General features: G+C 40.9%; 1 protein-coding gene across 2 annotated transcripts in view; it reads right to left on the bottom strand.

Moving 5' to 3' along the window:
* Positions 1-13,408, bottom strand: part of iqgap2 (IQ motif containing GTPase activating protein 2) — an 84,295-nt gene that overhangs the window by 38,674 nt on the left and 32,213 nt on the right. For both annotated transcript variants that reach the window (XM_020473342.2, XM_020473348.2), the window contains exons 3-5: positions 5,478-5,634; positions 4,836-4,913; positions 3,823-3,899 (exon numbers count right to left, since the gene is read on the bottom strand). In XM_020473342.2, coding sequence (XP_020328931.1) covers positions 3,823-3,899; positions 4,836-4,913; positions 5,478-5,634 — 312 coding nt within the window. The remainder of the gene's footprint in view (positions 1-3,822; positions 3,900-4,835; positions 4,914-5,477; positions 5,635-13,408) is intronic.

The following is a 13,408-nucleotide window of genomic DNA, read 5'->3' as shown; positions in this document are numbered from 1 at the left end:
CGCGCACACAGGGAGGGAAGGAAGCTGATCCTCATGGGCCCTGACCAAACAGCAAAAAAAATGTAAGGAAACAAGCCAACTCGCTAACACGTTCACTCCAATTCTCTGCCACATTCAGATGCGAGCCACCCTTTTCTGTACACATTACAGTGTACATGACATAACTGAATACATGACAGTCAGTGTGGGCACAGAAAGCAGAGCCCGGGAAAAAAAAACTGTCAGTACAAAACCTCCCACTAGTAGTGACATCACACAATGACTAAGTGTCACTACAGAGCTGTTACTTCTACCAGCACCACTACTACCACACTATGACAGCAGCTCTCAGGTGAGACTGGAGACGGTCTCAAATGGCACCCATTAAATAGTGCACTACTCAAATTATTATATATATATATATTTTTTTTTACAAAAATAAATACATTTAAAAAGTCCACAATTTCGTGGCATCCAATTGGTAGTTACAGTCTTGTCCCATCGCTGCAACTCCCGTCCGGACTCTTTAGACCGATAGGGCTCTGGTCTAAAGTAGTGCGCTAAATAGGAAAAAGGTTGCCATTTGGGATGCAGACTGAGTGTAGTCTTGCCCGTTTCTTTTCTGGGGGTGTGTCTACTACAGTATGCAGTGATATCAGTTATTCAGTGTTGAAAAGGATGAGCCAGTCAGCCGTTACAGTACGTTGCTGGACCTTAGCCCTCTCAAGCCTGTGTGACGAGTATGAATGCACAGTTCATAATCAGGACATGATCTTCAACACACTTTTATTTGACTAATAAAGTTATTCAACAGTTATGCCTCTAAGTATAATAATCACAGGCCAGCTCGCATCAAATAGGTGTGAACCTGCCATAACATTATGTTATATAACATTATGCTATGTAATGTGTGTATGCTGCATATTCAGACCCCTTGACTTTCCACATTTTGTTACGCATAGCCTTATTCTAAAACGTATTTAGTTTTTTTACACTAATTAATCTAAACATAATACCCCATAATGACAAAGCAAAAACGGTTTATTTTTTCTTTAGCAAATGTATCAAAAAGAATTACACTGAAATTACTTAAGAATTCAGACCCTTTACTCACTACTATTCAGACCCTTTACTCACTAATTACTACCTTTGGCAGTGATTACAGCCTCGAGTCTTCTTGGGTATGATGCTACAAGCTTGGCACACCTGTATTGGGAGGAGATTCTCCCATTCTTCTCTGCCGATCCCCTCAAGCGCAGTCAGGTTGGATGAGGAGCGTCCCTACACAGCTATTCTCAGGTCTCTCCAGAGATGTTCGATCGGGTTCAAGTCCAGGCTCTGGCTGAGCCACTCAAGGACATTCAGAGATTTGTCCCAAAGCCACTCCTGCGTTGTCTTGGTTGTGTGCTTATGGTCTTGTCCTGTTGGAAGGTGAACTTTTGCCCCATTCTGAGGTCCTGAGTGCTTTGGAGCAGGTTTTCATCAAGGGATCTCTGTACTTTGTTCCGTTCAGCTTTCTCTCGATCCTGACTAGTCTCCCAGTTCCTAGTCCCTGCTGCTGAAAAAACATCCCCACAGCATGATGCTGCCACCACCATGCTTCACCGTAGGGATGGTACCAGGTATCCTCCAGACGTGACGCTTGGCATTCAGGCCAAAGAGTTCAATCTTGGTTTCATCAGACCAGAGAATCTTGTGTCTCATGGTTTGAGAGTCTTTAGGTGCCTTTTGGCATAGTCCAAGCGGGCTGTCATGTGCCTTTTACTGAGGAATGGCTCCATCTGACCACACTACCCTAAAGGCCTGATTGGTTGAGTGCTGCAGAGATGGTTGTCCTATCTCCACAGAGGAACTCCGGAGCTCTGTCGGAGTGACCATCGGGTTCTTGGTCACCTCCCTGACCAAGGCCCTTCACCCCCAATTGCTCAGTTTGGCTGGCCAGCCAGCTCTAGAAAGAGTCGTGGTGGTTCCAAACTGCTTCCATTTAATAATGATGGAAGACACTGTGTTCTTGGGGACATTCAAATGCTGCAGAAATGTTTTCGTACCCTTACCCAGATCTGTGCTTTGACACAATCCCGTCTCGGAGCTCTACGGACAATTCCTTTGACCTCATGGCTTGGTTTTTGCTCTGACATGCACTGTCAACTGTGGGATCTTATATAGACAGGTGTGTGCCTTTCCAAATCATGTCCAATCAATTGAAAACACCACAGGTGGACTCCAATCAGGTTGAAACAGGATGCATCTGAGCTCAATTTCGAGTATCATAGCAAAGAGTCTGTATGCTTATCTTATTTACATAAGTTTGATATTTTGTATAAATTTGCTAACATCTATAAAAACCTGTTTTTGCTTTGTCATTATGGGGTATTGTGTGTAGATTGATGAGGCAAAAAAGTTATTTAATCCATTTTAAAATAAGGCTGTAATGTAACAAGATCTGTAGAAGAAGTCAAGGGGTCTGAATACTTTCCGAATGCACAGTAGAGAAGAAAGCCTAACGCTGGAGGATGTGAAGTTAAATCCCCTCTGAGCAGGATGAAAACCATTTCCAGTTCCTCTTATATAATACAGGTATTTCACTTGTTCTCACTGCAAGTTAGGATTGCACATGAAAATAAGATAAAGATAATCAGATAAAAAGATGGAACTACTGTAGGCCTATCTATTAAAAAACAAAAAAGATGAGACATACACTTCTACTCCAGCTTCCAAAACAACATCTGACTTTACTTCTAGAGCCTGATGATATAATGTGTGAGAATGACATCATTGCCATCACTTGTATACTTGGACAATATTATCAAAGGAGACACTAAATGACTTGAGACAGCCTAGAACTACAGATTGAGTAATTTCCTGTCTACAGACGGTTTCAACGTGTACAGGAAGTCACCTCATCAGTTCCGAGAGTGAGTTTGGGAAATGACTGCTTATTGCCACACCTTTGTCACTCAAATGTTGAAGATGGCACATGTTTTAACCACAAACTGAAACCAAAAGGACCACAGACTATAATAGTTTCAAAGTCAATGTTCATCCAGTCTTTTTCACTTCTCTTGGTTCACACAATCTTGTTAGCTTTTTCAAATGATCCCCTTTAGACAGTGATATCATGTGATATGCTTTTAGGACTCATCAAACCTCAGAAGATGAGCTAAAAACATACAGTGCATTTGGAAAGTATTCAGACCTCTTGACTCAGCAATTTGCACACTATACCCCATAATGACAAAGCAAAAACAGGTTTTTAGTAATGTTTGCAAATAAAAACAAACTAAAATACCACATTTACATAAGTATTCAGACCCTATACTCAGTACTTTGTTGAAGCACCTTTGGCACTGATAACAGCCTCGAGTCTTCTTGGGTATGGTGGCTGGGCCACTCAAGGACATTGAGACTTGTCCCGAAGCCACTCCTGCGTTGTCTTGGCTGTGTGCTTAGGGTCGTTATTAGAAAGCCCTGTCTGAGGCCCTGAGCGCTCTGGAGCAGGTTTCCATCAAGGATCTCTACTTTTTTGTAAATAATGTATTTCAGTTTTTATTTTTATACATTTGCAAACATTTCTAAAAAAACGTTTTTCACTGTCATTATTGGGTATTGTGTGTAGATTTTTGATTTCATCCATTTTAGAATAAGGCTGTAACGTAACAAAATGTGTTAAGTCAAGAGGTCTGAATACTTTCCGAATGCACTGTAGACCTCCACAATATAAAGTGTAGTGAAGAAACAGAAACAAGAAATAGACTTGTGTCTGGCAGACACAAAGAGTAAGGGGGGGGGGGGGGGGGGGTCAGTAAGTGACAAAAAACATCTTGTGTTGGAATTCTGTCTTACCTTAGTGCGTGTATGCAGTACACTACCTTGGGCATGTTTTTGCGATCGTACACATCTGTCGTTTCGGGATAGAATATCTGAAAGTAGAAACCAGAGGAGGCATTAGTCATGGATCTTTCATTGGTGTCTTCTGATACCTTGTTTAGTGCAGCGGCCAAGGAGTCATATCAAGAACACTACATCTTTCAGGCTGTCAGTTTAATTTTCAAGCTGTGGCAGTCTGACACTATTCCTCTGTATCCTCCTGGTCACTGCCACACGCATTTAGTTGCCTTTGGGTGTATTACAGTGTGTGCTTCCTTTCTCACTATACATACAGTACATCTGGCTGCTGTGTACGCGCATGTGTTTTCTCCGAAGGGAACAGCACTGCTGGACAACAGTGAAGGGAACAACCGTGAAGCAACCTATTCCCCTGCCCTGATCATTCTTGTCAATTAAAATGAATAGAGAAACATTTTCAAGCATCAATAATGACAAGAGCCCATAATAACCATATGAATAAACAATATTTCATATTCATTAGTTGTATGTCTACTCCTAAGATTCTGCTTCCCCCAAAACAGAGGAACTAATCGATTGATTTGATCATCAAACAGGCATCTCCAGAGCGGTTCCAGTCTTACCATCACATGGCATGACGATAAGGTAGCATTCTCCATATCAGCTCCAGTGGGAAATCTTTTGTCACTACCCATAAAAGATGCATTGGTGCTGATAACACTCTATTTGTGGTAACAATAGTAGTACAGGCATCACAGCTACACCCTCCTAGCATTGGTCTCAGGCCTCTCATAAGAAAGCAGTAGAACGGCGTGCTCCATTTACCTGGCCCAGTGAAAGTCTCACAGGTGTTTGTCTGTGTATGTGTAGGTGTGTCCTTAGACTTAGTAAAAATCTGTCATAAAACAGGCGACTCAACCTTGTGATATCACCAGTTACTACCAGGTTATGATACTGTATGCCACTGGAAGGAGGGACTTGGGCAGTGTGTGTGTGTGTGTTAGTTTTACCTTGGGCAGTCCTACAGATTCCATGGCCCGTAGCCACTGCACCGTGTTGTCTGTGTGTCTGAAGTGAAGTCCTGTGTGCTGGAAACAAAAACAGGCAAAGCAGAAACATTAGATCCCAGCAACTGAGTCTGTTGTATATAACAAATAGCATGTTTTTGGTAGGAAACGCACGCACCAAAAGATGGAGTGTGTGTGTTTGAATGAGTGTGTTGTGTCAGCACAGCTGCTGGCTGTAGGGGGGGTTGCTATCTCTCTGCCTCATGGGAGATGGTTGACAGGAAGTGGAAATGTCTGCAATGGATCTGGGATTAGACACTTCCTGTCTGACTCCAAGGAGGTGTGTGTGTGTGTGTGGGGGGGGTACTAGATAGGGGAGGAAGTGTGCGGGAGAGCAGAAGAACTAGATAGAGGGGAGGTGGTGTGGGGGGACTAGATAGTGCCTACTACCACCCAGATTTGTGGTCGTGTGTGTCAGTTTTAGTCAGTATCCTAGTAGTTTAGCTAAATGAATGGTCTGAAAAATAGTGTCAAGTAACTTGATAAGAGCTTCAACAGAGCTTGATAAGAAATGGCATCATGCCAACTTGATAGAATGTTGATCTGAAGTGTAAGAGTATTCCGTGGTAAGAGGACAAAGGTCACCTTGTAGCGGGCCTGGTCCCTGTCGTAGATCTTCTTCTCAGACACCATCTTGGGGGCGAAGAACTTAGCCAGTTTTCCAAGGTAGACTCCGTTCCTCAGACCCTCCTCTAGCTCTGTGGTGGGCGGCAGCTCCTCCTCTACACACGCCTCCATCCACCTGGGGATACGCACAAACACTGATCTCGGAACGGAAAACATGGAAATAAATCAAAAATATTTCCTGCTTTGCTCCTTTGGGGGGCACCCATTATGGCATAATTGACCTGAATGGGGATGCCCGTTCTACTAATTCTATGATGGCAACATCTGTTGTCATTCATTGGAGATGATTGGAACATAAACTGAGGGATCTCACAACAAAATGGCCACATCTCTCAAGTCATTCATATGGAGCAATAGGGAAGAGACACTGATATCACAACAGAATAATACAGTTATTTTCTAGAAACACGGACCAATGTTTCCTTTCGATGATTTGTTAGGCTGGCTATAGGGTCCTGTCCTGACTTTTAATCCTAACGGTGAGGCCAGATGAACACAAGCAGAGACACTGATCCCAGAACTTCGTAGGTACATTTAACTATCACAGCTTTGAGGAGCTCATGGATAATGTCATTTCCATTTAAAAGGACCCATGAGCACAAACATGTGACGTTCAAGCATATCAAATTGGGTGTCAAATGAAGGCTGAGAACCTATATTTTTGGGAAATTAAAGCATAGATACATTTTTCAACCATTTTCCATCCCAAAAATTGGGCCTAAGTAATGGCTTTGATTTCTGGTCAAACGTATTGAAAAGAGGACTTAGAAAACCTCTACTAGAAAAAGTTAAAAGAAATGAGAAATTCACAAAACGCAATATTGTTGAAGTAAAGACCCTTGCCAACTAATAACCACACTTATTTATTTTGAGAAATAATTTCTGTAAGTTTAAGAACCATTGCCTTGTAATTCATTTACCAAAACCCCACACACAGGCCTAACAATTAGTTTGTGTTTTTACTGATATACATTTAAAGTGATTATAACTCATAATTCTGTTACCAAATCAGAATTCCAGCTATTTAATTGGCTACAATGGAAAATCATAGTAGTGACAAACCACATTTGGATCACCTGCTACTGTTCTCCCTTCCACTGGCATACTGTTGTTCAGCTCATCTCTCTCCCCATCTCTCATGTTACCTCTCCTGGCTCTTAATTACACCTACCCATGAGCCCCCTCTATTTACTGTAACCAGCATCTGCACCCACTGAGCACCGACTGACACCGGACGTTCAAAAGTTATTGAAGGTGGGTCAGTCTGCCCTGACCTTGATTTCAAGGTCCATAGACGTTTTTTGGGCCGGTCTGGATTGGCCTTGATTTGACCGGAATGTAATTTTAGTACTTTTTTTCCTCTTTTTTTTTTTTTACACATTCCTTCTCTCCCCAATTTTGTGATATCTAATTGGTAGTCTTGTCCGTACGGGAGAAGCGAAGGTCGAGAGCAATGCGTCCTCCGAAACACGACCCTGCCAAGCCGCACTGCTTCTTAACACACTGCTCGCTTAACCCGGAAGACGGCCTCACCAATGTGTTCGGAGGAAACACTACAACTGGTGACCGAAGTCAGTGTGCATGCACCTGGCCCGCCACAAGGAGTCGCTATAGCGCAATGGGACAAGGGCATCCCAGCCGGCCAAACCCTCCCTAACCCAGACGATGCTGGGCCAATTGTGTGCCGCCTCATGGGTCTCCAGGTCGTGGCCGGCTGTGACACAGCCTGGGATCAAACCCAGGTCTGTAGTGACACCTCAAGCACTGCGATGCAGTGCCTTAAGACTGCTACACCCCTCGCGAGGCTCCAATTTGGCCCAAACATTTAGAGTGCAGTCCAGTACAGCACTATAGAATCAAGTACAGTATAATGTACTGTACTGTCCTGCGAAGTTCAAACTTGTGAAACAGACGTCCATGATCAGTTCAGATTTGGTCTGGTCCGGACCAACCAAATGTGGTCTTGTTTAGGGGCAAAGCTCATTAGAATAATAGCCAGTGTGTAGAACAACACCCACACATGCAAAGGATGATTTAGAAAAATGCAATTTGTGTACCTATTCAGGATACATCACCATGAAGAGAACAACATTCATATCCATAATTATGCATTTATGTGTAGTACAAAACAGGGACTCATGATGTAATTCCATAGTTCTGTAATTCTTACTGTAGTTCAATACCCAAAATAGATGTTTTCATACACAAGGTGTCCTGTCTTAGCTGACACCCCATTCTATCTGCAGTTTTGGGAAAACATGGCCGCATAATGGGAGGATTGACACATCAGAATAAAAAGAAAGGCATGGCTTTTCTCTGCAACTTTACTATTACCATTACACTTCATTATTATGCATTTAATTATTATTATTCCAGTTATTACCTCAATGTTATTCTGGTATACAAATGAATAAATGTCAGATTGGAGAGGATTGTCACATTTTGATATTGACAATACAGATGCTATCAGACTCAAAAGACATGTAATTTCACTATTGCATTACACTTTACTGCTTTTCTTTCCCTTTTCATTAATTTTTTGTCTTGTTTTTGATGCGTACATTTTGGTTAAATGTACAGTACCAGTCAAAAGTTTGGAACCATTTCCCTGCCATTTCCCTGCTAGTTTTGTAGGCCTAAGACAACAGTAACATACAGTACCAGTCAAAAGTTTGGACACACCTACTCATTCAAGGGTTTCTTGAGCAGGTTAGAAGTAGTTTTGCGAGCCAATGCTAACTAGCGTTAGCGCAATGACGATGTCATTCGAGTACAACAAAATAATCACGGGAGTACTCAAACCGTCAAGAAATGTCAAATGCCCATCCATATATTTTAGTTAGACATTTTGGATTCAGCTTAAAAAATAAAATCTTCCACTTTGAGATTTGAGTACTTTGTTGACAAGAAAAGTGCAGTTAAATCCATTTGAATCCCACTATGTAATACAATCTAATATGAAGAAATCGAAGGGGTCTGAATAGTTTCGCAAGGCACTGTACCATGCCAGGTTGGAGAGGATTGGCACGTTGTCCTTTTGACCACATTAGTGCATAATAGGCCTCTACTACTACTACCACCACTACTACCACCACTACCACCACTACCACCACTACCACTACTACTACTACTACTACTACTACTACTACTACTACTACTACTACTTACTACTACTACTACTACTCTTTTTGAAAAGCAGTTTAGTAACAATAAAAAATGTAATTCAGCATATGGTCCACAGTTATTGGCCACCTTATTATTTTGTTCAATTACAAGATATATCCATTTAATTATGTTCAAAAAAGAGACATCAACCTCGCATCCAAAGTGTTTACAAGATAGTTCACTTGTTGGCTAGCCTTCCAGAAAGTCCTGTAGACTCTTAAAAATGTTTCTTTACTAACATCTTCTTCAGTGTTGTAACCAAATAATGTTTCATTTATTTGACAGATTAATCGTATATATGTTTGGAGAAAGTAGATAAGTTTAATACTAACATGTAAATGAGTAGGAATCATTTTGGTAAAAAGTTGGATATTAAATTGTGGTGGTCGCGTAGTCGAATTTTACAATATACAGCGGTGCCACAAAATGTGTGTGTGTGTGTGTGTGTGTGTGTAACTTTTTTGAAAACTCAATATCTAACTTTCATAAACAGCAATGAAAATCGGTGGTCAGCTAGCTAGAAGGGTGTTTTTAGTCGCAAAACGTACTGTTATTTTCCAGTCCATTTAAATGTTGAGATCAAGGTGATTAAATCCTCCAACTGCTAGTGTATGTCTGAAGTTAGGGGGGAAATGATCTATTCATGGGTTGCACGTTTTCGTCACAATATTGTTTTGAACATTTGTTTTGGACTGATGACCGACTGAACATTCTACTGAATGCATTGTCAATGAGCGCTGATGAAGATTTCATCAAAAGTGCATTACAGTGTCTTGGGAATACAATGACATTTCAAAAGATGGGAAATAATTAGTAGGACAAGCTTTTGTCATCATTTTGATGTCACCAGATTGACTTTAGATGCAGTATAATGTTAGCTGGCTAGCTAAGATTGAGGGGAGACCACCAGATTTTTGATAGCTAACGTTAGCATTCCTAGCTATTTGACTAACTTTGCTAGCTATTTGACAACATTGCCATTTGTCTAAAGTTGGAATTTGACAACATGATAATGATGGCAAAGTTCTTTCCTACTAAATATTTGCCTACTTCACCAATGTCATCGTATTTCCAGGACACTAGTGTAATTTAGACTAAACAGTCGTTAGCCTCCATTCAGAATGACTGGGCTTCGAATGACTTTCGTGCACCTCAATGGCGCAGCCGGCAGAGGGCGGCTTGAGAATGTTCATAACAATGGCATGACGTGACAAAGGTGCAACCTATGAATTTCCTGCTCGTTCTTTGGCTTCAGTTAACTTCTCTCAATATGAAAGCTGTTGTCATGGATACAAGCAGATATAAACAAACAGAACCTTGGTCTGTCCCTTACCTGAGATCTAAGAGCATGTGAGCCATCACCTGACTGGCTCAATGGCCGCCTACACTAGTGCCACGAGAGTCAATATTGGCTTTTGCCTGTACCTACAGTCCATGGTCCAAGAACAATGTCGTCAAGTTTGTCAAAAAGCACCCTGGAAGCACGTGGATGATCAAGACTCTTGGAAGAATGTTCTATGGACAGATGATTCAAATGTCTAACTTTATGGACAACTTGAGTTCCATAATGCCTGGCGAAAACCAAACACTGCATTCCACAGTAAGAACCTCATACCAACATTTAAGCATGGTGGTGGTAGTGTGACGGTTTGGGGACGTGTGACGGTTTGCTGCCTCTGGACCTGGATGACTTGCCTTAATAGAAGGAACCATTAATTATGCTCTGTATCAGAATTATATAGCAGAATGTCAAGCCATCCGCCTGTAAGCTGAAGCTGAACAGCAGCAATGATTCAAAAACGGACAATAAGTCTACATGAAACATTTCTAAAAAGCAACAAGTTTTAAGTTTTGGGATGGCCTAGTCAAAAGTACAGACCTAATCCCAATTGAGATATTGTAGTAGGACTTGTTGGAGCTCTTGCAGGGACAGGTGGCACAACCAGTTATTGAGTGTAAGGGGGCAATTACTTTTTCACAAAGGGCATTGGGTGTTAATTTATTTCATAAACAAAGTTATGCATGTAATTGTTGTGTTATTTGTTCACTCGGGTTCCCTTTAACTAGTATTAGGTGTTGGTCAAAGATCTGATAACATTCAATATAAAAAGAAAATGCAAAAGTAGAGAAAATTACAAAGGGGGCAAATACTTTTTCACAGCACTGTATACAAGCAGCTACTGACATAACACATTACACGTCAGTGTGTCTATAAATGGACTGACATGCTTGGTGATGATAAACCGTCTCGGTCTGTGTCATTAATTGACTGGTACTGACCCAGTGAGAAGAGGCCATTGATCCAGCTCCCACACTCACTGTCCAGCATACAAAGGCTTTTTGGAACCAACACCTTAGGCCACACATTAGACTGGGGAGTTTTTCAGGATGAAAATAAATGGAAGCAAAATCCTTGAGGAAAACCTACTTCAGTCTGCTTTACACCAGACACTGGGAGGGGAATTCACATTTCAGCAGGACAATAACCTACAACAAAGCCAAATATTCACTGGAGCTGCTTACCAAGAAGCGAGTGAATGTTCCTGAGTGGCAAAGTTACAGTTAACTTACATCTGCTTAAAATTCTAGGGCACGACTTGAAATTTGCTGTCTAGCCATGACCCCCAATATCTTGCCAGAGCTTTTAGAATTTTTTAAAGAATGGGCAAATATTGCATAATACAGTTGCGCAAAGCTCTAATGAGACTTACCCAAGAAGACACAGCTGTAATTGCTGTCAAAGGTGTTTCTAAGATGTATTGAGGGGTGAATACTTATGTGGGGTGAATAATTACTAATCAGGGTATATTTTTATTCATCTTTAAGGAAAAAAATCCCTTTGACATGAGTATTTTGTGTAGATCGACAGTAACATTACAACTTTCAAAAAAATATGTATTTTTTTAAACCTTTACTCCTGGGAATTGGCCTACATGGACAGGGCTAAATTGAAATGTTTTTTACAGAAATATGAAAATAATTTTCATAATTATGGTAGCAATTGAAAAGGAACAATTTTAGACCAAAAGTTGAGTACACAACAGTTCACCTGACAAGATTGAATCCAAAAACATTACTGTTGATTTTATTTGCATTGTACATTTACTCTACTGTTCACCACATTTGCTGATACTGAAATCTGAAAGTACTCTGGATACATTCAGTAAAATAATATTCCTGGAAAATGGGGGGTAGATGCAACATAAGACAAAACGATTACAAGGGTTTAAATGAGAGGACCAAGTGGTATCTCCAATTGCCCACACACCTCTCCAAAGTGTGCACAGTTCCTAAGCAATTTCAATGCACTTTTATGACTCTTAGAGTCTAACTTCTTAAGGCTAGGGGGCACTATTTTCATGTCCAGATGAAAAGTGAGCCCAAAGTAAATTGCCTGCTACTCAGGCCCAGAAGCTAGGATATGCATAAAATTGGTACATTTAGATAGAAAACTAAAGTTTCTGAAACTGTTAAAATTATGTCTGTGAGTATAACAGAACTTACTTGGCAGGCGAAACCCAGAGGACAAACCATCCAGGAATGTTTTTTTTGAGGTCACTCTTTTCAAATGGGTTTTCTATGGGGATCTAGATTTCTAAGGCACTTGCATGCAGTTCCTATCGCTTCCACTAGATGTCAACAGTCTTTAGAAATTGGTTGATGTTTTTCCTTTGAGAAATTAAGAAGTAGGGCTGTTCAGAACGAGGGTCGAGTCTAGTGTACTGTTGTGGTTGGGGCGCATGACCTGAAAGCTCGCTCCACTTTGTTTTCGTCCGGTATTGAACAGTTGATTCAGTCTTAAATTTGATCGATTATTTAAGTTTAAAAATAGCCAAAGTTGGAAAAGGAAAGTTGTTTGAAATGTTTGGATCAGGTTTACAGATAACTTATTAGATACTTTGTAGTCATGTTCCGCAAGTTGGAACCGGTGTATATTCAGAATCAAACGCGCCAAATAAATTTACATTTTGGGGATATAACGACAGAATTAAATCGAACAAAAAGGACCATTTGTGATGTTTAATGGACATATTGGAGTGCCATTCATGGTAAACCATGAATTATATAGTTATTTCTGACTTTTGTGTCGCGCCTGGCGGGTTGAATTATGATTTTCATGTTTGTTTGATGGGGTGCAGTCCTCAGATAATAGCATGGTTTGCTTTTGCCGTAAAGCCTTTTTGAAATCTGACAATGTGTTACAGTTTTCCTCCGTCGAAAGTGAGTCGGACCAAAATGCAGCGTGGTTAATACGATACATGTTTAATGACGAATAAACACGACAATACAAAAACAACAAACGGAACGTGAAAGGCTGTATAGGTTATCTGGTGACAACTAACACAAAGACAGGAACAATCACCCACGAAACACTCAAAGAATATGGCTGCCTAAATATGGTTCCCAATCAGAGACAACGAGAATCACCTGCCTCTGATTGAGAACCGCCTCAGGCAACCATAGACTTTGCTAGAACACCCCACTAAGCCACAATCCCAAAACCTACGAAAAACCCCCATACATAAACACAACACAAAATAAACCCATGTCACACCCTGGCCTGACCAAATAAATATAGAAAACACAAAATACTAAGACCAGGGCGTGACAGAACTGGGTGTTGTCAAATCAATCCTGTTAATGGGATTGGCGCGCGAAGGGATCACTAAGAAGTTAACTTGTTATGGCTGCAATCCCACTAACAGGATAAGTGTAATCAACAA

This window comes from Oncorhynchus kisutch, linkage group LG3 (genome assembly GCF_002021735.2).
Source record: "Oncorhynchus kisutch isolate 150728-3 linkage group LG3, Okis_V2, whole genome shotgun sequence".
NCBI lineage: Eukaryota > Metazoa > Chordata > Actinopteri > Salmoniformes > Salmonidae > Oncorhynchus > Oncorhynchus kisutch.
Note: the sequence above shows the minus strand (reverse complement) of the source record. Positions and strands in the feature narration are given on the sequence as shown.